General features: G+C 40.1%; 1 protein-coding gene across 2 annotated transcripts; it reads left to right on the forward strand.

Annotated features, from left to right (window-relative positions):
• Positions 1–574: 574 nt before the first annotated feature.
• LOC101002668 (hyaluronidase-4) lies at positions 575–26633 on the forward strand. Of its 2 annotated transcripts, none has more exons than XM_003896530.5 (3): positions 575–2792; positions 17371–17460; positions 19377–26633. In XM_003896530.5, the coding sequence occupies exons 1-3, from the start codon at positions 1839–1841 to the stop codon at positions 19776–19778; spliced, it is 1446 nt and encodes a 481-aa protein (XP_003896579.2). In that variant the 5' UTR covers positions 575–1838; the 3' UTR covers positions 19779–26633. The 2 variants fall into 2 exon arrangements, 1 of the variants encoding a protein (XP_003896579.2); XR_002521172.1 differs by lacking the exon at positions 575–2792 and adding an exon at positions 18647–18703 and having other exon boundaries at positions 17227–17460; positions 19377–19560.
• The last annotated feature ends 302 nt before the right edge of the window (positions 26634–26935 follow it).

Raw genomic sequence — 26935 nt, forward strand, 5'->3', positions numbered from 1 at the left:
CCTGCAAGGAACGCTGGGACATTTTGGCTTATTTAATGAAATATGGACTTTGCCTTCCAAGGTATTTATGGTACAGAATTAACTACTGAGGAAAGGGGTCTGTATCCTGAGCACACAGCCAAAGGACAAATGTCTACTGGACACCTTAATCTCACTAGGCATCAGGCATAACCACAATGCACTTTCCTTTTAATGACACACAAGACTGCAAATGTTTTATGCCATCAAACCCTTTAATGAGCTTTTACAAAAATAATTTTGTAGTAGTTTTACGAAGAGATGACTAAAAAAATAACTTGACAAAGTAGCCACTATCGTCTTCCCTCTCATACTATCCAAACACCTACCTATCTTTCTCTTTCTCTCTCTCTCTTTTTTTTTTTTTAGATTGAGTCTCTCTCTGTTGCCAGGCTGGAGGGCAGTGGTGTGATCTCGGTTCCCTGCAACCTCCACCTCCCAGGTTGAAGCGATTCTCCTGCCTCAGCCTCCTGAGTAGCTGGGACTACAGGCACGTGCCACCATGCCAAGCTAATTTTTGTATTTTTAGTAGACATGGAGTTTCACCATGTTAGCCAGGATGGTCTTGATCTCTTGACCTTGTGATCCACCCACCTCAGCCTCCCAAAGTGCTGGGATTATAGGTGTGAGCCACTCTGCCTAGCCCTATCTTCTCTTTCAACTCCAGTGTCTTCCCTGAGATGTTCTGTTACACCAGGGGTTTGGTCTAGGTCCTGTTGCTTGCTGTACAGAAAGCCAATCACTGAGTCAAGGAGTATTGCCGGGAAAGAAGGCCTTATTTGGGTGCTGCAGCCAAGCAGAATAAAGGATCAGTCTCGAATTCATCTCCTCAAGCTACTAAAATTTGGGGTCTATAAAGTAGGGAAGAAAAGTAACTATGTGTGGGAAAACAGGAATTAAGGAGGGGTAAGAAAGAGGAGTTGGTCAGCAGGCAAGTGGTCAGTTAGGTCAGTGAGGTGTCTGGTGTCTCATTGTTTAGATGTGATAATCTGGTAAGTTTCAATTCCTTGAAGCTTTCTGGGAGGCTTGATGGTTGGTTTACCAAGAAGGGAACCCTGATAAGACAAATGTAACTTTCTTAAGTTTTACCCTGGGAGGGTCAATTTCTAAGTTTATTCAAAAGAAACCCAAAACATCTATTTTTTAGGACAGTTGGGCTGGTTTTAATTTCTTGCCACTCAATCACTTTCCTCTCCATTCCTATCTACGCTTACTCCCAGAAGTAATCACTCCAATAAATTATCATGTAGTACTTATTATTCATTTTTATTATTTAAATTTTACATTACCTTGCCTTCCATATAATGTGACATCAGACAAGCCTTTTCATCTCTCTAAGCCTCAGTTTCCCATTTGTAAAATGGAAATGTAATTATAAGCCTTACATAGTTATTACAAGTTTTTAAAATATTTACAAAGCACTTAAGCACAATGCCTGGGATTTGATGAGTTTTCCAAAATGATAGTGAATATTATTTCACATCTTTATCTGATCATGGACTCCTTAAAGGCAAGGACCACATCTTATTCATTTTATTTTCTGGACATAGGGTCTGGTGCTCCATGAATGTCTGTTGAATTGCATTTCCTGCCCCTGAATAGAAGCTAGGTCTCTACATCTGCTTCTATATCTCCATTTATTTATAGACCTCTTTGAGACCTCTAAGTGATATGCTTTAAAAACAGACATATATAATAATAATATCTGTTTATTATTTGAGTCTTGTTCCTCAAAACTATGCCTAACAGAAAATTAAATCTCTCCACAGGTCTTCTAGAGTACACTAAAGCAGAAGATAACATAAGATTTTTATCTTACCATGAAAGTGTTATCTGAAGGACAGTTAAGGCTTTGTGTTGTTCAACCAGTACATCTCACTTCATGGCTCCTTATATTTTTTATTCTAAAGTCTATCTCTTGTCTAAAACCTGCTCGACTTCCAATTTATCAAAGAAAACCTTTTATAGCTGCTTGGAATGCTCCAACAGATCAGTGTTTGATAAAATATAATTTAAGACTAAATTTGAAAATGTTTCCAGTGATTGGAAGCCCACTGGCCAAGGCCAGGGGGCAAAATGTCACTATATTTTATGTCAACAGATTGGGATACTATCCGTGGTATACATCACAAGGGGTCCCCATTAATGGAGGTCTCCCACAGAACATAAGTTTAAAAGTACATCTGGAAAAAGCTGACCAAGATATTAATTATTACATCCCTGCTGAAGATTTCAGTGGACTTGCTGTTATAGATTGGGAATATTGGCGACCACAGTGGGCCCGGAACTGGAACGCAAAAGACGTCTACAGAAAGAAGTCAAGAAAGCTTATTGCTGATATGGGAAAGAATGTATCAGCTATGGATATTGAATATTTAGCTAAAGTGACCTTTGAAGAAAGCGCAAAAGCTTTCATGAAGGAAACCATCAAATTGGGAATTAAGAGTCGACCCAAAGGTCTTTGGGGTTATTATTTATATCCTGATTGTCACAATTATAACGTTTATGCCCCAAACTATACTGGGTCATGCCCAGAAGAGGAAGTCTTGAGGAACAATGAGCTCTCTTGGCTCTGGAACAGCAGTGCTGCTTTATATCCTTCTATCGGTGTCTGGAAATCCCTTGGAGACAGTGAAAACATTTTGCGCTTCTCCCAATTTCGGGTACATGAATCCATGAGAATCTCCACCATGACATCTCATGATTATGCCTTGCCTGTATTTGTCTATACAAGGCTAGGGTACAGAGATGAACCTTTATTTTTTCTTTCTAAGGTAAGAAGCTTCTTGTCCAATAGTGGGGGATTTCCTCCTTATCTCTAAAAGGACATTTCTTTGTTAATTATGTTCTTTGAAGAATTGATTTCAATTAATGGTCTGTTATATAGGAGCATAATTCTTCCTTGACTAGTCATGCGTTTAGACTCTTCATTTATGAAAACTGAATTTTGATTATCTTATTCATTATTATTCTCTTAAGGAACAAAGTAAGGCGAGAAAGGGTTAAAGTAGATACCAGCAACTACTACATTTCCTTCACACCAACTTTAACTATATTCACAATTGGGCATTTTGGAAGGTTATCGAAATGATCAGCAGTGAGCAGGTTAGATAATCAAAAAGGATGTTTTGAAATGGAGTGTTTGCTCATACATGTGGAAGCAGAATTGTCTAGCCACTTAAACAAAAAATTCTAGGGAAAGTAGTGCGTATCCTAATTTTTTTTTTTTTCTTCAAGACGGAGTTTTTTGCTCTTGTCACCCAGGCTGGAGTGCAATGATGCAGTCTCGGTTCACTGCAACCTCCACCTCTGGGGTTCAAGTGATTCTTCTGCCTCAGTCTCCTAAGTAGCTGGGTTTACAGGCACCCACCACCATGCCCAGCTAATTTTTGTACTTTTAGTAAAGATGGGGTTTCACCACGTTGGACAGGTTGGTCTTGAACTCCTGACCTCAGGTGATCCACCAGCCTTGGCCTCCCAAAGTGCTGGGATTACAGGCATGAGCCACCGTGCCCAGCCTAATCTTTGGATTTGGACAATTTTGTGTAACCTTTCTACATTGAGAAGCCTTGGGACTTGTGGAGGGCTTCACGTGTGATGCAGTGATGTTTTCAGGTATTGCTGGACACTAGTGGTTTAATATATTTTAACGGAGGCATTTTTTCCTTTCTACACCATTACAAATTTCAACTCACCAATATCTGTTAAAGATGTTCTGAGTTTCACATGCATCTGTGTGAAGAGACTACCAAACATGCTTTGTGTGAGCAATAAAGCTTTTTAATCACCTGGGTGCAGGCGGGCTGAGTCCAAAAAGAGAGTCAGCAAAGGGAGATGGGGTGGGGCCATTTTAGAGCATTTGGGTGGGTAGTAGAAAATTACAGTCAAAGGGGGCTGTTCTCTGGTGGGCAGGGGTGGGGGTCATAAGGTGATCAGTGGGGGAACTTTTGAGCCAGGATGAGTCAGGAGAAGGAATTTCACAAGATAATATCATCAGTTAAGGCAGGGACCGCCATTTTCACTTCTTTTGTGGTGGAATGTCATCAGTTAAGGCAGGAACTAGCCATTTTCACTTCTTTTGTGATTCTTTACTTGTTTCAGGCCATCTGGATATATATATTCATGCAGGTCACAGGGGATACGATGGCTTAGCTTGGGCTCAGAGGCCTGACATTCCTGCCTTCTTATATTAATAAGAAAAATACCATAAAATAGTATAGAAGTGTTGGGGCAGTGAAAAGTTTTGGGGGTGGCATGGAGAGATAATGGGCAATGTTTCTCAGGGCTGCTTTGAGCAGGATTAGGGATCATGTGGGAACCTAGAGTGGGAGAGGTCAAGTTGAAGGAGGATTTTGTGGTAAGGGGTGATACTGTGGGGTTGTTAGAAGGAACATTTTTCATGTAGAATGATTGGTGATGGCCTGGATACGGTTTTGGATGAATTGAGAAACTAAATGGAGGATACAAGGTCTGAATAAAAGAAGGAGAAAAACAGGTATTAAAGGACTAAGAATTGGGAGGACCCAGGACATCCAATTAGAGAGTGCCCAAGGGAGTTCAGTGTAATTACTTGCTTGGTTGGCGGATTTTTGGGCTCTATCCTTAAGTTTTTTTATGTTGTCATACACCAGGCCAGATTGATTTAGGTAAAAACAACACTCTTCATTTAAAAATATACAGAGTCTTCCTTTTTCAGCAGTAAGTCAAGGCCTCGGTGGTTTTGGAGGACAACTGCAGCTAAAGAGTCAACTTGGGCCTGGAGGACTGATAAAGTTTATAATATGTCTATGATGCTAGCAGAGATGTCATTACAAAGGCTATGAAAGGTCATGACAGAGGTTGAAATGCCTACTATTCCAGTACGAAGAGCAATAGTGGAGGCAGAAAGTCCTAAACCGACAAGCAAGGGAATTAGTGGAATAACTCTTTTTTGTCATGTTGGTGTCATGAGAGGAACAGGGAGCTCTTCGATCTCATTTGCAAATTGAATTTTGGGAGTAAGGAAAACTAGTGTGCATGTGCCTGTCCAATTAGCGGGTAGACACATGTAGGTAGAAAGCCACAGAGGAAGAAGAGGCTTGTGCAAGGCAAAGCTGGAAATGCAAAGTAAGATGAAAAGGAGTACTGAAATTGGTGTCTTCTACCCAGACTCTTAGGGATCTAGCTAGGGCGACAGCTGTCAGAGGTCGTAAAGGGGACTGATGGGGTAACTGCGTAGAGTGGGAGATTTGATTTTCATGGTGTATGAGAAAATATTGAATGTCTATGAGCAAACTTTCACTGTTATTTACGGGGCTTGGTATGAGTAAACAAGAAGAGGGCCTGGGAGGAGAGTCTGACGAGAAAGGGGAAGGTAGCCAAGGATGGAGTGAAATACAGGGCAAGTGTCTTCCTAAGCAATACTTACTGCTAATGTTTTCAAGTTTGCCAGTATTGATAGAGGGCTTGTCTGTAATATGGAGCTGGAAGGCTCCAATTGTTTCAGTGATGTGTGTAGTTGGGCTTTGGAGATGAAGAGTGAAGGAACATCAAAAAGGTGAAAGGTTACCCAGGGAATTCCAGTGGGTCTTTGCCAAGAGATACATAAAGGAGCAACCACAGGAATAGTAGTTTGTGTTGTGAGGGCTCCAAACATGGGGGGAGTAGAGTTGATATAAAGAGAAAGATTTTTTAAGTAAGTGCAGAGGAGGGTGGCAGCTTGCTGATGTAAAATGTCTGGGGAGATCTTGCTGGACCTGTCTAGAAAGTAAAGAAGTTCTTCAGGAGGGTAAAAGTGAGGGCTGTTAAAGGAAGTTTGGAGGTGTAGGGAGACAGGTGCCCAGTCTGTATGTAAGGTGAGGACAGCTGTGTAGGTGCTGGAAGAAAAGGAAATGCAAAGCCAAAAATTGTTCGCTGAGGAGGGATTAGAAATAGCTAAGAGAGAGTGAGTAAGGTTGATAGTGTGGTGGAGATAGCTGGGGAGAGGTAGAGGGTGGCATAAGGATGGGAATGAGAATAAGAGTGAGTGTAAAAGTAAAGAATAGAACTTCATCAGGGTGAAAGTATTGGGGGGTGCCCTGCCAGCAAAGATCATCTATCCACTCTAAGAAGAAGTTAAGAGTGGTGGTTTAGGGATAGCACCAGGAGATATCAGCTGTGATGTCTTAGAGAAACAGTGTAAACCAGCAGTGTAAACAAGAGTAGGGCATTTATGAGTAGTTGAGAATGATAAATAGGAGTATGACTAGACAGAAGATAGCAGGGATGACTAGTTTTTGGGGCTCAATCCAACTAGTGGGGGTGACTGCGTAAAGCCCTGTTACAAAAAGTAGGGTAAGAAAGAACAGACCTAATAGAATAAAGGGGTGTATTAGGCTCATAAGGGTTATTACTGTTCTTCAGAAATGCGAGTGAGTTTAAGGGAAGCAGGGGAGAGTACTTGCAACTTCCAGGAGAAAGAGGAGGTATTAGGCTGGTTGTCTGATGAACACAGCTTTATTCTGGAACGGTGAGCCCAGTGGGCAGGATCCTGCAGACAAATGGCAGTTGGGGTACTATAGATGACTAAGTAGGGTCTGGTCCATCAAGGTTGTAGGGTTTGAGGGGTCAGATTCTTAATAAGAACTGATCGTCCAGCTAGGGTGTCTTCATATGGCTGGGAATCTGGAGTAGGCAAGAGATTAGCAGCCTAGTGAATTTCCTGTCTAGCCTGCTGGAGGACTGGAAGATAGTTGCCAAGAGGGCTGGTGTCTGGGACAAGGTTGGGGCTGAGCAAGAAAGTGCATCCATATAAAATTTCAAATGGACTGTACCCTGTAGCATCTCGAGGACAGGCTCTAATTCTGAGAAGGGCAAGAGGTAAAAGTACTGTCCAGTCCTTTTTAAGTTGGAGGCTGAGCTTGGTGAGGTGTGTCTTTAAAAGACAATTAGTCTGTTCTACCTTTCCTGAAGATTGAGGATGGTAAGGGATATGAAGTTTCCACTGAATACCAAGAGCCCGAGAAACTGCTTGGGTGATTTGACTAGTAAAGGCCGGTCCGTTATCGGACTGTATAGAGGTGGGAAGGCCAAACTGAGGAATTATCTCTAACAGAAGGGAAGAAATGACCGTGGTGGCCTTCTCAGACTCTGTGGGAAAGGCCTCTACCCATCCAGTGAAAGTGTCTACCCAGACCAGGAGGTATTTTAGTTTCCTGACTCGGGGCATGTGAGTAAAGTCAATTTGCCTGTACTGGGCAGGGGCAAATTCTTGAGCTTGATGTGCAGGGAAGGGAGGAGGCCTGAACAATCCCTGAGGGGGAGTAGAATAGCAGATAGAACACTTAGAAGTGATTTCCTTGAGGATAGATTTCCATGATGGAAAGGAAATGAGAGGTTCTAAGAGACTGGCTAGTGGCTTATAACCTACATGGAAGAGGTTATGAAATGATGACAGAACAGAGTGGGCCTGTGAGGCTGGAAGGAGATCTTTTCCTTGGTCTAAGAACCATTTGCCTTGTGTGGGAAGAGATTGATAGGTGGAAGTTTCAGTGGGGGAATACATGGGAGTGACTGATGAGAAGGAGAGAAACTGACCATGAGGGACAGAAGTTGGAATGCTAACTGCTTCTTTAGCTACCTAATCAGCATAAGCATTGCTTAGAGCAATGGGATCTGACACCTTTTGATGGCCTTTGCAGTGAATGACTCCAGCTTCCTTTGGAAGTAAAGTGGCCCTGACAAGAGTTTTTATTAAAGAGGCATTAATGATAGAGGACCCTTGTGTAGTGAGGAAACCTCTTTCTGCCCATATAACAGCATGGTGGTGCAGGGTATGAAAGGCATATTTAGAGTCAGTATAAATATTGACACGTAGTTCCTTTGCAAGAGTGAGGGCCCAAGTTAAGGCAATGTGTTCAGCTTGCTGGGAGGTGGTGGAGAGGGGCAGAGTGGTAGCCTCCATGATAGATGTGGAAGATACTATAGCATAGCCTGCCTTTGCTGGTGAGTGGCGATTAGGCCTGGTGGAACAGAATAAACTGATGGTTTATTGCCATCAATAAACCAAATGTGATCAGGGTGAGGAACAGGAAAGAAGGAAATATGGGAAAAATGGGGTGAATGTCAGGTGGATCAGAGAGATACAGTCATGGGTGTCAGGTGTGGTATCTGGAATAATGTCGGAGGCTGCATTGAAGTCAGGGCCGGGAACAATGGTAATTGTAGGAGACTCAACGAAGAGTGAGTACAGCTGAAGGAGCCAGGGAGCAGAAAGTATATGCATCAGGTGTGAGGAAGAAAATAGATTTTGTAAGTTATGAGTGAGAGCAGAGTTTGTGATTTTGAGGGCCTCTAAAAGTATTAGGGGGGCAGCAGCCACTGCATGGAGGCATGATGGCCAGCCTAAAACAGTAAGGTTAAGTTGTTTGGACAAAAAGGCTACAGGGCATGGTCCCAGTCCTTGTGTAAGAATTCCAACTGCATAGCCCTGCACTTCAGCTGTGTGTAATGAAAAGGGTTAGGATGAGTCAGGGAGAGCTAGTGTGGGAGCAGTCTCTAAAGCTGTCTTCAAGGAATGGAAAGAGGAGTGGGGAAAGGATTTAGGATCTATGGGGTCAGCTAGGTTTCCTTTTGTGAATTTATATAATGGTTTTGTTAGGATGGCAAAACCAGGTATCTGAAGGAAAAAGTATCCAACCATGTCTAGGAAGGGAAGGGGTTGTTGTTTTGTAGAAGGTGTTGGGGTTTGAGAGATCAGTTGGAGACGATCGGCAGGGAGAGCATGTGTGTTTTTATGAAGAATTACGCCGAGGTAGGAAACGGATGGAGAAGAAATTTGAGCTTTGGAGGGGGATACCTGATATCCTTTGGGGAATAAATGTTGAAGGAGCAGGGGGGTGTCTTGTTGAGAAGATTCAACGGAGGAGCTACAAAGTAGAAGATCATCAATATATTGAATAAGGTGAGAAGCAGAGGGGTGGAAAGAAAGTAAATCATGAGAAAGAGCTTGGCTGAAGTAATGAGGGCTGTCCCTGAAACCTTGTGGCAGCACAGCACAGGTAGTCACTGCTGGGACTGATGGGTGTCAGGGTCAGTTCAGGTAAAAGCAAAGAGAGGCTGGGATGAGGGGTGCAGGAGAATAGTGAAGAAAGTATCTTTAAGATCAAGAATGGAATAGTGAGTTGTGGAGGAAGACATTGAGGACAAAAGCGTGTACGGGTTGGACACTACAGGGTGGATAGGCAAAACAATTTGGTTGATAAGGTGCAGATCCTGAACTAACCTGTAAGACTTGTCCAATTTTCAGACAGGTAAAATGGGGGAATTGTAAGGAGAATTTATAGGTTTTAGAAGCCCATGCTGTAGCGGGTGAGTGATAACAGGTTTTAATCCTTTTAAAGCATGCTGTGGGATGGGACATTGGTGTTGAGCAGGGTAAGGGTGATTAGGTTTTAATGGGATAGTAATGGGCATGTGATTGGTTGCCAGGGAGGGAGTAGAGGTGCCCCATACTTGTGGGTTAAGATGGGGGGATATGAGAGGAAGATGCAAAGGAGGCTTTGGAATGGGAAGAAGGGTGGCGATAAGATGTGGTTGTAGTCCAGGAATAGTCAGGGAAGCAGATAATTTGGTTAAAATGTCTCAGCCTAATAAGGGAACTGGGCAGGTGGGGATAGCTAAAAAAGAGTGCATAAAAGAATGTTGTCCAAGTTGGCACCAGAGTGGGGGAGTTTTAAGGGGTTTTGAAGCTTGGCTGTCAATACCCCCAACAGTTATGGGGGCAAGGGAAACAGGCCCTTGAAAAGAAGGTAATGTGGAGTGGGTAGCCCCTGTATCGATTACACAGGGGATGGACGTACCCTCCACTGTGAGAGTTACCCAAGGCTTGGTGTCCGTGATGGTCCAGGGGGCTTCCAAGGTGATCAGGCAGTGTCAGTCTTCAGCCGCCAAGCTGAGCAGATCTGGGAAGGAGTCAGTCAGACAGCCTTGTACTAGAGCTTTAGGAGCTCTAGGAGTGGCTGCCGGGTGAGCTGGGCAGTCTGATTTCCAGTGGGTCCCTCCACAGATGGGACATGGCTTGGGAGGAATCCTGGGCTGCGGGCATTCCTTGGTCCAGTGGCCAGATTTCTGGCACTTGAAGCAAGATCCTGATGGAGGAAGTCCTGTAGGAATGCTTGACTGCTGTGGCTTAGGGATGTGCAGCTTAGGCAATTGAAGTTCCTGTGTGCTGGAGGTGCAAATGGGTTTTGTCTCACAGTAGGTGCAAGTAATTGTAACTCAGAAATGCGTGGCCATCTGGCTGCCTTCTCTCTATTATTGTACACCTTGAAGGCTGGGTTAATTAATTCCTGTTGTGGGGTTTGAGGCCTGGATTCTAATTTTTGAAGCTTTTTTCTAATGTCAGGAGCTGACTGGGTGATAAAATGCATATTTAGAATGAGACGGTCTTCTGACCCTTCAGAGTCTAGGGCTGTAAAGCTCAGGTTTGCTGCCGAACGAGCCATGAACTGGGCTGGGCTTTCATCTTTACCTTGGGTAGTTTCTTTAACCTTGTCATAATTAACAGCTTTGTAAGCTGCCCTTTTAAGCCCTTCAACTAGACAGGAAATCATGTAATCTCACCTAGCTATACCTGGGGAATCTGCCTGATAGTTCCACTGGGGATCCTCTTGGGGAACTGCTCTAATGCCTTCCTGGAGGTCTGGCTCTTGGAGCCGACAGTTGTCAGTGTGAGATTGGGCCAGAGAAAAAACGCTTTCCTATTCATCTGGGGAGAGGGTAGAAGTTAGGATGACATTTAAGTCACTCCAGGTTAAATTGTAGGACAGAGTTAGATATTGGAATTCCTGTATATGTTTAGTGGGGTCTGATGAGAAAGAACCTAAATGCTGACATATCTGAGAGAGATCTGATGAGAAAAAGGCACATGTACCCTGACTATGCCTTCAGCTCCAGCCACCTCTCTAAGAGGAAATTGTTGGGCAAGTGGGGGAGGGCTAGTCACAGAACTAAACTGTAAGCAGGACCAGGTGTGAGGAAAGGAGGTGATAGAAGGATTATAGGGTGGAGGAGCAGAGGCCGAGGAAGAATTGGGACCTAGCTCAGCCTGGCGACGAGCAGACCGGGAAGGAGGGGAGAGGTCAGATGGGTCTGTAGAAAAGGAAGATTGGAAAGACTCAACGACGCTTGGGGTTGGGACTGAGGGGACAGGTGGGAGGGAAATAAAGAGGATTTGGGAGGAATCACTTTGGGAACAGAGACTAGAGAGGGAACGAAGTGTGAAAAATGCCTGGATGTGGGGCACCTCAGACCATTTGCCCATTTTTTGACAAAAATTATCTCGATCTCGTAGGATGGAGAAATCGAAAGTGCCATTTTCTGGCCATTTAGAGCCATTATCAAATTTGTACTGGGGTCAAGCAGCATTGCAGAAGAAAATAAGGCATTTGCATTTTACGTCAGGTGTGAGTTGAAGAGGTTTTAAATTTTTGAGAACACAGGCTAAGGGAGAAGAGGGAGGAATAGAGAGTGGAAGGTTGCTCATAGTTAAGGAGGCAAGCCCAGAGAAAAGAGAGGGTAGAGACACAGAGAGAAGGGGTGGGGGGTGCTTGCCCCCCAGGAAAGTGGAGAGAAAAGAAAGGATAGAGACATAGAGAGAAGGGGAAGAGGGTGCTTGCCCACCAAAAAAGTGGTGCTTGCCACTAAAGGTGAAGGACCAAGGCAGGCGTCCCCATGGTGATCGGACACCTCTGAAACATGGGTGAATAATCAAGCAGGGGTCCCCGCAGTGATTAAACACCGAGGGAAGACTGTCTTCCTGAGTCCATGACTGGTGCTGGAGTTTTGGGTTCATGGATAAAACACGTCTCTTCTGTCTCTACAAGAAAAGGAAAGGAACTGAAATTAAGAGAAAGGAGAGATTGAAAGATGGCGCCAGGATTGAAAGGAGAAACAGTTTGAGGGATAGTGAGAGAGGTTGGATAAGAGAGTAAAAAGAGGCCGCTTACCCAATTTAAAATTGGTGAGATGTTCCTTGGGCTGGTTGGTCTGAGGACCAGAGGTCGTAGGTGGATATTTCTCATGGAGCAAAGAGCAGGAGGACAGGGGATTGATCTCCCAAGGGAGGTCCCCTGATCCGAGTCACGACACCAAATTTCACGCATGTCCATGTGAAGAGACCACCAAACAGGCTTTATGTGAGCAATAAAGCTTTTTAATCACCTGGGTGCAGGTGGGCTGAGTCCGAAAAGATAGTCAGCAAAGGGAAATAAGGGTGGGCCATTTTATAAGATTTGAGTAGGTAGTGGAAAATTACAGTCAAAGGGGGTTGTTCTCTGGCGGGCAGGGGCGGGGATCACAGGTGCTCAGTGGGGGAGCTTTGGAGCCAGGCTGAGCCAGGAGAAGGAATTCCACAAGGTAATGTCATCGGTTAAGGCAGAGACCAGCCATTTTCACTTCTTTTGTGGTGTAATGTCATCAGTTAAGGCAAGAACCACCCATTTTCACTTCTTTTGTGATTCTTCACTTGCTTTGGGCCATCTGGACCTATATGTGCAGGTCACAGGGGATACATGGCTTAGCTTGGGGCTCGGAGGCCTGACACTGACTTCTAGGCATCCTAAGGAGGAGGAATAGAAAATACCCAGGTGAGGTATTTTACAGTGACCAGGTATCTTTGGAACATAAATGGAGTGTATTCATCAGAGGGAGAAATGATGCATATGTATGAAATATGGTAAGTGCCATACCTCTGAGGTCATTCATGAGGTGAAGGAGGAAGGAAATAAAGTCTCTATTGTGAACTTCTCTTCATACCACCTAGAAAAATCAGTGATAAATAATTTATGAGGAAGAATAGGAAGTCAGTACAGTCTGAAAGATTTTAAAAAGTTACCTAGGCTGGGTGCAGTGGCTCATGTCTGTAATCCCAGCACTTTGGGAGACTGAGGCAGGTGGATCATGAGGTCAGGAGTTCAAGACCAACCTGGCCAAGATATTGAAACCCCATCTCTACTAAAAATAGAAAACTTAGCCAGGTGTGGTGGCAGGTGCCTGTAATCCCAGCTACTGGGGAGTCTGAGACACAGAATTGCTTGAATCCGGGAGGCAGAGGTTGTAGTGAGCCAAGATTGCGCCACTGCACTCCAGCCTGGGCAACAGAGTGAAACTCAATTTCAAAAAAAAAAAAAAAGAAAGAAAGTAATCTAAATCTTCACAAAATAATGTTGACTCTGGAATTGGATCAAAATTAAAATACCAGCTTCTTTTATAAAACATCTGTTCTATATTTGACTCAACCAAGTTCCTTTCTTTAGTGATAATAAATTGACTTTTAGAAGAAACAATAAACTCTACGGGACAAAATGTTCATTTCAAAAGATGAATTTAGACTACCGGGACATTCTGCACATTCTGTGAACCTGGGATAAACTTCTTTTTCTAGTAGCTGTAGCCTCGGAAATTCTCTTTTCCCTCTCAGGAAAAAAGGAGCAACAGTTTGGGTTTCATCTCATTCTGCACTCTTTTTCTTCCAAGTGGCAAGCTATTTCCAAGTGTTTTAAACTATAAGTGTACCCACCATTGTACCCTATTGACTTTAAAAATCTGCCCATAATTTTTATTTTTATTTATTTATTTAATTTTAGTTGAGTTTCCCTCTGTCATCCAGGTTGGAGTGCAGTGGCATCATCTTGGCTCACTGTAACCTCTGCCTCCTGGGTTCAAGTGATTCTCCTGCCTCAGCCTACGAGTAGCTGGGATCACATGTATGCGCCACTATGCCCAGCTAATTTTTGGGTTTTTAGTAGAGACGGGGTTTTGCCGTGTTGGCCAGGCTGGTTTCGAACGCCTGACCTCAAGAGATCCACCCGCCTTGGCCTCCCAAGTGCTAGGATTACAGGCGTGAGCCACTGTGCCTGGCCCTGCCTATAATTTTTTTTTTTTTAAGCTCAACATCTAACTTTTATTTATTTTTATTTTTTTAACTTTTTTTGAACTTTTACATATTTAATTCAATTAAACAAAGTAGCAAAAATGAATGAATTACAACAACATATCTCAATATGTGTGAATCTTAGAGACAGTTGAATGAAAAGGGCGAGTCCTAGAAGAATCCTGCCCATAATTTTTAAAAAGCCTGATATTCATTTGTACCAAACTCTTAATGACCATTAATGGCTTCCATTTCTGATTTTCCCAACAATGTCTGAATTTTAGAATGCACACACATACAGTTAAGATTACAAAGAAGATTCACTAGTAAGTAGTAAATCTCTTAACCTCCCTGGATTTGGTGTCTTCATGTACAAAATGAGACAATATTACCTGCCCTACTGACCTAGCAAAAATATGATGAAAATCAAATGAGAACTTGCATATGAAAACCTTGAAGTTCTACAGAAACCTATGTGGTATGGCTATTACTTTTTTAACAGCCATCAAAGCCTTAAACTTAAGCATGGGATATTTAAGAGTGGAATCTCAGGCAGTAGCTATAGCTTGGGGAATACAGAGGCAGTCAAGCCTCATTTCACACAGAAGATTGCCTATATTATTTACATATGAATGCAACCTAGATATAACCTGATGCTGTGCTCTTAAAACATTGATTATTTATTTTTAGTTTTCCATTTGTAAACATTTAGGGGGTACAAGTGCAGTTTTGTTACATGGATATATTGAGTGGTAGTGAAGTCTGGGCTTCTAGTGTACCCATCACCTGAAAAGTGTACATTTTACCCGACAAGTCATTTCTTATCCCTCACTCTCCTCCACCCTTTTATCTTTTGGGGTCTCCAATGTCTATTATTGTACTCTGTATGTCCATATTTACTCATCGTTTAGCTCCTACTTACCAGTAAAAACATGTGATATTTTACTTTCTGTTTCTGAGTTATTTCACTTAAGATAATGGCCTCCTGTTCCATCTGTGAGATATGCTTTTAAAAATTAACAAGAGGAGTTTCCTTGCCTATAGATTTAAAGATGTTTATCCTTGTCATTAATTCATTCTGTCTCCGGTAAGGCACAAAGGCAGCTCATTAGTAATGCTCCAGCTCCCCACAGTGGACACCTTGCTTACATGCACTCCGGTAAGCGTCAGGGACTGACACGGAAGTGTTGAGTGAGTCCCCTGAGTAGCCCTACCCTCTGCTTCTGAAACCATGATTCAGGTCGGAGGATCCTGTGTAGGCGCAAAGCACCCTGTGCCACGCTGGGTCCTGGGAGGCTCCTTTTCAGTACATCTTCTTTGTTCCTTTCTTTCTCCTTAATGTGACAACACCCCCATGGCTCAGGCTTTCAGGTGTCCCAATCTGCACCCAGAGGCACTTTTATCTGTGACTTTCCTCTCTGGGTAGTGCCCTTGCTTTTCTGATCCCCAAAACATAGCTGCTTTGTGATTCATTCAGCACCCTGCTCTCTGTGAGGTGACAGTGAACTAATTTGGTGAGAAACTGATTTGAAAACTAATTCAGAAGAAATTGACAGCAATCTCAGAAGGTGTGTGTGGCTTTCACCAGAAACATCTGCCACTTACATACTTACTATAGTTCAATAGCCTATAAATATAAAATGTAAATGTTATATCTTTATTCTCCTTTGATGACAATGCCTTAATCAAAAGGAGAGCTGTTGGGGATTTCTGCCCTGATCACACCATGTGACTATATGACACCATTTTCAGGGAAGTTTCAAAGTGAGGGGAGTGAGGAGTTCTGCTCCCTTATGTCTTTGCCCAAAGAGGGAGTGGACACGGACTCAGCAGAGTCTTCAGTCTTGGTACTGCAGGGATGGCCCCTTCTCTGTCCCTGTTCATCGTGCCATTGACAATTTTCAAAATTCTTTCATTTATATTATCTCATTTGAGCCTCTCCTTCCTGTCATGTCAGCTATGGCCTGTTCAGCAGATATTGTAATCGTACGAAATGAAAATGGATGTTAATCTGAAATGGAAATTAGTTTAACCCAAAATCTCTTTCCTTGTTGAAAGTCACAAGACAATTGCCCAGAAACAAACAAACAAACAAACAAAAACTTTAAAAAATGATCTTGTAAAACCTTTAATTTGAGTGTTAGACAATAAAAGTATCAGATAAAGAGATTTATCTCTCAAGTATTAATATTAAGTGCCCAATGGCAAAATAGCAATTACAGTTCTTCTTTTGTTTTCCACCAAATCACCTAATAACATTTTCTAGCATTTAATTGGTAGAAATTCACCCTTGGAGTAAAAGGTGAATGCTTAGTATCCTAAAGATTGGGGGAATGTGTTATAATTTAACAAACCAGGAAATCAACTACATATATTCAAATCTTAATTTCCTCCAGAAAATGGCCTAGATCCATGTTAATCTTTAAACACTAAAACAATAACCCTTTAAGATTATAAAATCAAAATTCTCTCTGCTAAAACGTTACCTTTGTCTATCTTAACCATATTGCAGAAAATTCCAGTGACTTTACCATGACTGGATGAGTCATAAATAAAGCCCGTTAGGCCAGATACTTAGAAATTAAACACACATAATTTCAGGGACAAATATAAAAGCTGGACCAAATCAGAGCCTGCAAGCCCTTAACGTTGCTTCTTTGCCTGGCCTTGGAATTGAAATGATATAAACCCATCCAAATAACTGTGGGGATGAAGTGTTACAGGGGCATGCTGCAAAATGGAAAAGGAACCTGGTTAAGAGGATCCCATTTGGAGAAGGAAAACTTCTGGATTCAGTTTCCGGAACACATACATATGACCTGGTGTGTGGGTGTGTGCCCCTGATTTATTTCAATTCAATAATTTCTGATAACCCTTTACAGACTCATTGTCTTCAAAATAACATCCTGCATGGCAAAATATGTTTTTCTTTAAAAATATTTTTATGTTTTTGCACATGGTTACAGAGTGTGATTTTTGAGCATTGGTTTATTCAGCGTTTGTGTCACTCTAAGAAAATAGAAAACAGTATCTAAGGAGTATATGAGCTCAGTACCAGACCTATTATACTGAACTCAGACTCTAATCCTAATCCCTGGTGGGTTTTTTGTTTTTTGTTTTTGAGGCAGAGTCTCGCCCTGTCATCCAGGCTGGAGTGCAATGGTGTGATCTCGGCTCACTGCAACCTCCACCTCCTGGATTCAAACAATTCTCCTGCCTCAGCCTCTGAGTGGCTGGGATTACAGGCACCCACCACCACGCCTGGCTGATTTTTTTTTTTGATTTTTAGTAGAGATGGGGTTTCACCATGTTGACCATGCTGGTCTCAAACTCTTGACCTTGTGATCCACCCGCCTCGGCCTCCCAAAGTGCTGGGATTACAGGCGTGAGCCACCATGCCTGGCTCCCGGTGAGTTGTTTTACATTCAAATTAATAATGAACTCTACTCTCTTCAATCTAGCAAGATCTAGTCAGCACCATAGGAGAAAGTGCTGCCTTGGGAGCTGCAGGCATTGTTATTTGGGGAGACATGAATTTAACTTCATCCAAGGTAAGTCAGTATCTTGAAGGTATATTTAATGTTTTTTTTTAAAGTATTTCTCTGCTTTCTTGGAGAGCTTACTCTAATAAAGCTCTCATGACTTCCATAGCAAACCAGCTTTAGAATAAATATTCCAAATCAGTGCCTGATACATAGAAAAGGATAAAAAATATTGTTAACTTTTATAAAGATAGTAATCATAACACTGACATTTGATGAATATTTATGATACACTAAGGTTGTGCTAAGAGATTTTTTGAGTCGGATTTGCTCACTTCCTGGTCATATGAGGTAGTGACCATCGTCCTCATTTACAGATGGTGAAACTAGAGAGGAAACCAACTAGGTTAACAGCTATTTAGGATAGTTAGTGGTAGAGTTGGCATTAGTCACAGTTTGATGATGGACACCTTGCATTTTAACGACTATAGAAAATGTGTTATATACTATTTTGAGAGGTAGAAACAGGTGGTAACTTTTTAATTCTCCACAATGCAGTTATTTTTTCTCTACAGAGAAATCAGCTAAAAATTAACAGCATTTAAAATAAGATTTATGGCTGGGCACGGTGTCTCAGACCTGTAATTCCTGCACTTTGGGAGGTGGGAATTACTTCAGGCCAGGAGTTCGAGACCAGCCTGACTGACATGGAGAAAGCCAATCTCTACTAGAAATATAAAAATTAGGCGAGTGTGATGACATATGCCTGTAATCCCAGCTGCTTGGGAGGCTGAGGCAAGAGAATGGCTTGAAGCCGGGAGGCAGAGGTTGCAGTGAGCCAAGATGATGCCATCGCACTTGAGCCTGGATGAAAGAGTGAGACTCCATTTCAAAAAAAAAAGAAAAAGAAAAAGATTTATATGGCTCTTCAAATTTCTCTCAGCTGAGATATTTTTTTTACTTCAGGAAAGATTCTTAGTTTTCCCTAATCCACATTAATTACAATCTCTTCCATATTTCCAGATGTAGTTTGTTTATATTTCTATAGTGTAATGCATTTTACCTTGAATACTGGTACCCTTGACACTTTTTGCTAAATTGAGGTTTTTGCAAGTCCATGATGATCTGATATTATTCTTAGAATTTCACAGTCTCAATTTGTTGCTACTGAGATAATGTTCATGAAACTGTTTATGCCTATGCCCACATATGAGAATTAGGAAGAAACTCAGAGGATTAATTCCTGACTTTCCAGGTGTGATATTTCCACCCCAGCCCCTTGGTGGCTCATCAGAAGAGCTTCATCAGGAAGGTGGGTGCACACAGATGGCCTCTGTTTAGAACAGGTAATAGGAACCATATACACAAAAGTTACCTAGTCAGCCATATAGACTTTTCTGTGTTTGAATTGTGTTAGAAGTACAGAACCCAGGACAGTTGATGGAAATTAACAGGAAAGTCCAGAAGGCTATAATACTCGGTAGAATGGTGGAATAAGATGATTTGACAATAAATGATGGACTGCGATTCAGGCTGTAACACAACCATGGAAGGCCCCACATACCTGAATGGTAGCCTGAGGGCAGCAGTTCTGGTAGATTCCTAATTTGGGTTTGTTCCTTTTCCTTTTATACCCATTAACTTGGGAGCTAGAAGGAAGAAAAAAAGAATGTAAATTGGAGAAAGGCAAGGTCCCATGTGCTGATTCTGGGGGCCATTTGCAAGTTCAGTTGCTTAACCTGACTGTAACATAGTATCCATCTCCCGCCCCTCAGACCTCTCCCCTTTCTGATTTGGGATCTTTGTTATAGTGCCCAGGAGCCTACAAGTTCAACTGGAACCAAGCCATTATGTTTTAATCAAGACCAAAGAACTGTTCTAGAAGCTCTAATTCTATCAGTACCAGCATGAAACACTAAAATCGGTTTCTTTCTACATTTCTATCAGTGAGAAACACTAAAATCAATTTCTTTCCACATTTTTAGGCCAACTGTACAAAGGTGAAGCAGTTTGTGAGTTCTGATTTAGGGAGCTACATAGCCAATGTGACCAGAGCTGCTGAGGTATGCAGCTTTCACCTCTGCAGGAACAACGGGAGGTGCATAAGGAAGATGTGGAACTCACCCACTTACCTTCACTTGAACCCCGCAAGTTACCACATAGAGGCCTCTGAGGATGGGGAATTTACTGTGAAAGGAAGAGCATCTGATGCAGACCTGGCAGTGATGGCAGATACATTTTCCTGTCATTGTTATCGGGGATATGAAGGAGCTGATTGCAGAGAAGTAAAGACGGCTGATGGCTGTTCTGGGGTTTCCCCTTCTCCTGGTTCACTAATGACACTTTGTCTACTGCTTTTAGCAAGTTATCGAAGCATTCATTTGTGAGATAATTGAGTTTAAAGGGAATTGTGTGGTCTCTAGCGTAGTCATTTAAAGACGGATGTAACTTATGACAATTTTTTTCTCTTATGAATTCTATTGAGAGGTATTATAAGTAGACATTATGTATGTCACTTAACATAAACAGAAACATATTATTTTATTTGCCTCCAATCTGGCTAGGAAATCAGATCTGGAGTAAAGTCAATGTACACTTCCTCTTTATTGGAACATTTAAGTTGCATTTAAACTAAAACTAGTATAATTTAGTCTTTACATGAATGTACATACATAAAATTATACATAAAATATTAAATTATTCATTTCAAAGACTTTTTTTTCAAGTTGGCAGTTTATTTAAGGACACATTACTAAGTAATCATCTGATTTAACAGAAGGGGTCACCTGGTCAACTGGTCCATTGAAGAGGACTAACTGCAGTTTCTATTCTAGCCTCGGGTTCACACTAGGTTTCTATTTCCCACCTGGACTCATTGAGTGCAGAATCATTCCTGGCATGGCTTCTCATGAGGGGCCAGAGACTGAGGTAAGGGGGAGTCATTCCCGACCTACCAAGCACCAATTCTAAGATGGCACTTTGCGTCCTTCCTTCACAGACCCTGGTAGTCTGAATACTGTGAAGGCTTTGGGATAATATTCATGTTGACCTACGCTGACACTGCTGTAGATCTGGAAGCTGGAGCCATATTAGTAAAAATGCAGTTGGTGACTTTTGCAAGCAAAAATCATTATGTAGAAAAAGTGACATTTAAGGGGCCCAGAAGTGCTATTGAAAAAGAGGTCTATGCGAAATGTTAGATATTTTTGCTTTCCCCTTCCTATATATGACTTTTGAATAGGGAATTTAGAGTCATTTTGCATCTAATTTGAATCATGGTTTCACTACGTATCTGATTGTGTGACCTTGGGAAAGTTACCTACAGTCCCTGTTTTGTTATCTGAAAATCAGTAATATAACTCCTACCTCAATTAATTATTCTGAGGAGTAAATGGAATAACATACCCCTTGCATACTTGGACTCTGCTGTTGATCCTCAACTGACTTTATTTTATTTTATTTTTTTGTAGTGATGTGGTCTTGTTTTGTTATTCAGGCCGGCCTCGGACTTCTAGGCTCAAGAGATCCTCTTGCTCAGCCTCCCAAAGTTCTGGGATTGTAGGTGTGAGCCACTGCACCCAGCCTCAACCAATTCTTGACTACCAAAGTAACAGAAAAGTGCAGGATAAAACGGGGTCTTGGGCAATTTTCACTTCTTGATGCTGTGTTCTGTTTAAAATCACTTATACACATTATGTTGTTCTCTTGAGAGTCATGTTTAATTGATAGGACTTCCTTCTTTTGGAGACAATCTACTTGAAAGGTAAACTCAAAATAAACATGACGCTGCTGTAGAAGGAATTATAGTTGATTCAACCTCCTTCTTCACCTCTGTTTTTCTGTGAAACATTTGAAATCCAGGTGCGTTCTTTTCAACTCTGAGTCTCTGCTCAGACCTCAGTAGGTCTTCAACAAGTATCGTTAAATGAAGGAATTAATGAGTGATTCAGAAACCTGAATTGGTAGAACCTATAAATACGTTGTAATTTTTTTTTAACTCTGCACATCAATAGTGAGTTATTATAAAGTTCTCCTCAAGCATTACTGTTCTATTTTTATCCTAACAGATTAGCTTGTACAATCATATGTCCTCATTCCCCTGTGAAGAATTGAGACCTGAAGAGAATAAATCTCTTGACAAATTCAAATGGCGAGTTTGTAAAAGAGCCCAGTTTGTAATCCCAGTTGCTGAGTTTTCTTTCTATCATAACTTTGTCTTCCTCTTCTTGTAATTGAATCCAAATATACTTGTTCTAATTTTAAGCATAAATTTAATGCATTTAAACATTTTTCTTAATTTGGTCTGCTACTACTGGTTATGTTCAATCATTTCTCACATTTTGCAGCTGTAGATTACCTGTGTATTTAATTTGGCTCACTGCTCCTGGATAGGAAATCTACCTCCTACTCTGCTTGATGACCTCGGCTTCTTGGGATCATTGTAAATTTCCTTTATAGAAACAGCAAGATACCAGTCACTCTAATCTTTGGTGCTCTCCCTTATAAGAGGGAGATAATTAATAATAATAATTAAAAAAAATTTTTTGTCCTTTTATACAGATTTAATGATATAAACTAGGTAACATAGCACAAAGGCTGGCACATAAAACATTCTAGGAAATGTTAGCTGTTATTATGAAGTACTTTCAATACTGGTTCTCATAAAAGCTGTGATAGGTAATATTTCTATTTTGAAGTACAAGAAATTATGTATGACTCAGAATAGTGAAATGACTTACTTAATATCACACAGAAGTTCCCAGGATTTAAACCTTTACTTTTGAAACCTCAACTAGTATTCTTTCCATCAGATCTCAGCAGAAACTATAGAAGACTTATTTGTACTTTTTAAAAACCCATTTACAGAGAAATATAATTCACAAGTATAGTGATTCTGGTATCAGGCAGTCAGTGCTTTTTTTGACCCTGTGGAAGAAAAACTGTTAAATTAACTTGTCTAGTAGCAATGCACCCATCTGACATACTCTAAGTGTCTAAATTTTATTTATTCATAAAGAAACCAGAGCCTCTTAGGAAAATGTCTGATTCCAGGCCTATCTAAGACAGAAATTGCTCAAGATGAGTCTGGAATCTCTTGTTATAACATAAACCAAAGAAGCTATCAAGGATTACTAGGATTGTATCAAAAGCACCCTTGAGTCAACTTAAACAGCCTCCCACTGTCAAACATGTGAAATTTGAAAATCACTGAAGAAATACTAACTGCAACGGGTTGAAATACATCAGATATATTTAAATCCATGAAGTCAAAATGATACTAAAAAAAACCCAAAATTTTTCATTGTCCTCTTTTGAACAACTCATTACTCTGAAAACTGATAATCAATCATTTATTCTGCATTTCCTACATAATCTATACCTGAGCATAACCAAATAGTGATAGAGAGTAAATTTCTTTTTATTCAAGCCAATAAATGGGGAAAGTATGATGTAATTAGAATAGAACAATTTTGTAACTTCTAATTAATGGATAGAGGCATTGATCCTCAATAGTTGCTAAAATCACAAAAAAGAGTCAACCAGACAATTATATACCACCTAGTTGAAGTATGAAACATTAACTAAGAATAATCCTTTCAGAAATCAAGCTGAAATTTGATCAGACCTTTAAAATATAGCTACTTCCAACGTTTTCAGTATGGTTTGGGAAAAAAAAATCTATCTACTAACTCAAGAAACATAAAGAATAAGGGAAAATGCTAAACAAGAACTTAGAGATGACATCATCAAAATTTAGATCCTAGGGAATTCCACAGGACAAACAACTTGAATTTATCAACAAATAGGAAAAAAAAAAGGAGAAGGAATCCATATGTATATCAACATGGAGCTTGCTAAATTATAGTACATCTGCATATTGGGGTAGTATTCAATTTTACAAAGAAATGAGGAATAACATCTATATGCTGATCTCAAAAGATGTCTAAAAATTATCTTGTTTAGACTTTATTTTGACTGCCTTCTAATCATATTGAGAAAAACTCATGATCTCAGATATTAGGAATGTATTTTCGGTCACAATTTAGAAAGACTTCCTGGAGATAGCTAAACTAAAGTTTCTTAAGCATGTACTGGGCCTGAAATTCTAAGGATCTTATGAATGTACTGAGTTTGAAATTCTATAACAGATAAAAAGCCATAAATGATTCAAGGAAATGATAATTTCATCAAGTAAAGGAAACTAGGAAAAGCCATTTGAAGCCACACACAACAAATATAAAATAATATATGGTGCTGTCATTGTTTTTGAGATTTTGCTTATTCTAAACCTTGAACAACAGGTCTGTTACAGTATTATAATTATAAACTTATATAATAAAGAATTAATAATTGGAAAAATTAATTTTGTACCAAAGTGAATGTTAGTATTATGGTTTTTGTTCCTACCAGAGAACTAAATACGTACAGACACTGTCACTTTTGTATTTAATGCCGATCTTAAGAACTTGGAAAAATTTGAATGTTACTGAAAATTCATATATGAACTGGACACTTTGTTCCCTTCTGAGGGCCCAGGAGCTATCAATCTTTTATTTCTAGTATCACTTTAATTGTATAAACTTAAAATGGGGGATTTTGTTCTCTGTTTCTGGAAAATAAAAGTTCTTGGGTTATCACTGGGGCTACTTAGTGCATTCTGCATTCCGTTCCACTAAGACACCTAGTATAGTGGTTAATTGTATGTGTCAACTTGACTGAGCCATAAACTGTGTTTATTCTGAGTGTGTCTATGAGGGCATTTTGGAATGAGGTTAACATTTGAACCAGAAGACTGAGTAAAGCAGATTGTCCTCCCCAGTGTGGTGGGCCTCATCCAATCTGTTGAAGGCCCGAATAAAGGCAGTGTAAGGGAGACTTACGCTCTGTGTTTGAGCTGGGACGTTGGTCTTTTCCTGTTTTCAGACTCAGACACAAACTGAAATTATGCCATTAGCCCACCTCATCCTCAGTCCTGTAGAGTCAGACTTGAACTATATAATCGAGTCTCCTGAACCGCCAGCTTTCCAACTACAGACCTTGGAACTTCTCAGCCTCCATAACTGTGAACCAATTTATTAGAGTAAATTTCTCTCTCTCTCTTTCTTTCTCTCTGATAAACACACACACACATGCACACATCATATTGGTTTTGTTTCTCTGGAGAATGCAGACTAATACACCAAGAAAATTAATTTTCTGCTGTCAAATTTATTGCTATCCAGAAAAGACAACAAGTGTTGCCAAGAATGTGGAGAAATTGGGGCCCTTGCTTATTGTTGGTGAGAACGAAAAACGGGGCAGCTACTAGAGTAAACAGTATGGAGGTTCCTAAAAAAATTAAAAATAGAACTACCATATGATCTAGCAATACCACTTCTTAGTATTTACCTAAAAGAATTGAAATCAGGATCTCAAAGAGATAAAAGTCTTCCTGTGTTCATTGAAGTACTATTTACAATAGACAATATGTGGAAATAACCTTAAACTATCAACTTCTCATTACTCAGAATATGTACTTTCCAAAATGATTTATAAATGTGACATTCATTATTGAAATATGTGCAGGAGTTAGAAAAACTGGATAATTGAGTTGAGCATATTATCAAGCATTTACTTTGTTTCTTGATGTCAGAGATAGTTCTGATCAACCATATGTGTTTTGTTTTTTTTTTTTTAAGATGTAAAACTTCATCTAATGGTACCACATCAGCAGAGATTTTCTGCTTCTATTTTTTCCTAATGTTATGATTGTTAACTAGCATTTTCAGTTGACTTTACCATTTAATAAGATATTAATGTATCACAGATTTGCACAGAAAAACCAGACTCATTTATTACTAAAACGATCGTAATCAGTATACCAAAATAATTGACTTCGTTGCTTTCTATATTCAAGATCAAAGCATTGTCTTATTTTTTAGTTTTCTTTGTGGAACAAAATGCCAATTTATTCCTTATAATGGCTTCAGTTTCAAAGGAGATTGCATGTTTGAATGAAAATAGATGTTTACTTCCTCTTAAGGAACTAAATAATGAAAAAGTTGAATAAGACCACTGCAGACAGGATAATACTATAAATTTTGCTATACCCTCATAGGCCAAAGTCCTCAAAAATAGTCAATCTATCAGAAAGATATAACAATTATAAGCATATGTACACCTAACATCAGATAACCAGAATATACGAAGCAATACTCACAGAAATGAAGGGAGAAATATACGATTCAACAATCATAGTTGGAGACTTAAATAATGAATAGAATGGCTAGGCAGAAGATAACTAGAAAACAAAATACTTCAACATTATAAACAAACTTGATGTAACAGCCATCTATAGAAAATGCCACCCAAATAAAAAAAGAATATGCATTCTTCTCAAGTACACATAGAACATTCTCAAAAACAAACCGAATACTAGACCGTAAAACAAATCCCAATAAATTTAAAAGTATAGAAGTAATCTAAAGTATATTCTCCAGTCACAATGGAATGATGTTAGAAATAAATAGCATAAATTAATTTGGGAAACTCACAAATATGTGAAAATTGAACAACGCACTCCTAAATAATCAGTGGGTCAAAGATATATCCCAAGAGAAATTGGAAAATACTTCAAGACAAATAAAAATCAAGACACAACATATGAAAACTTGTGCAATGCTGCTTAAGTAGTGCTGAGAGGAAAATTTATAGCTATAAATATTCATATTTTATAAACAAGATCTCAAATGAATAATCCAACTTTCCACTGTAAGACAATGGAAAAAGGAAAGTAAGCTAAACTTAAAGCAAGTATTAATAAAAGGAAAAAAATAATAAAGATCAGAGTGGAACTTAATGAAATAGAGAATTTAAAAAAAATAGAGAAAATCAAGGAAAACAAAAGCTAGTTCTTTGAAAAGTTAAAACAGAGAAACCTTTAATCAGATTGACATGGGAAAAAGAAGGCTCAAATTACAAGAATTAGAAATGAAAGAATGGCCAGCACAGTGACTTATGCCTGTAATTTCAGAATTTTGGAAGGCTGAGGTGTGAGGATCACTTGAGCTCAGGAGTTCAAGATGAAGCTGGGTAACATAGGGAGATCCCGTCTCTACAAAAAATAAAAAAATTAACCAGGCATGGTATGCACATCTGTGGTCTGAGCTACATAGGAGGTTGAGGTGGGAGGATTGATTGCTTGAGCCTGGGAGGTCGAGGCTGCAGTGAACCATGATCACACCACTGCACTCCCATCTGTGTGAAAGAGTGAGACCCTGTTTCAGAAAAAAAAAAAAAAAAAAAAAAGAAAGAAAGAAAGAAAAGGAAAGAAAAAGAAAATAAATGAAAGAGAAGATATTACCACTTCTCTTATAGAAAAATAAAGAATTATGAAGGAATATTATGAATATTTGTATGCCAATAAGTTGGATAACTTAGATGAAATGGACAAATACCTAGAAAGACACAAGCTATTATTATAAAACACACTTAATAAGGCAATCTCCATAGACATGGAATAAGTAAGAGATTGAATATGTAAAAGCAAAATAAAGCAAAACAA

Source organism: Papio anubis, unplaced genomic scaffold (assembly GCF_008728515.1).
Source record: "Papio anubis isolate 15944 unplaced genomic scaffold, Panubis1.0 scaffold112, whole genome shotgun sequence".
Lineage (NCBI taxonomy): Eukaryota > Metazoa > Chordata > Mammalia > Primates > Cercopithecidae > Papio > Papio anubis.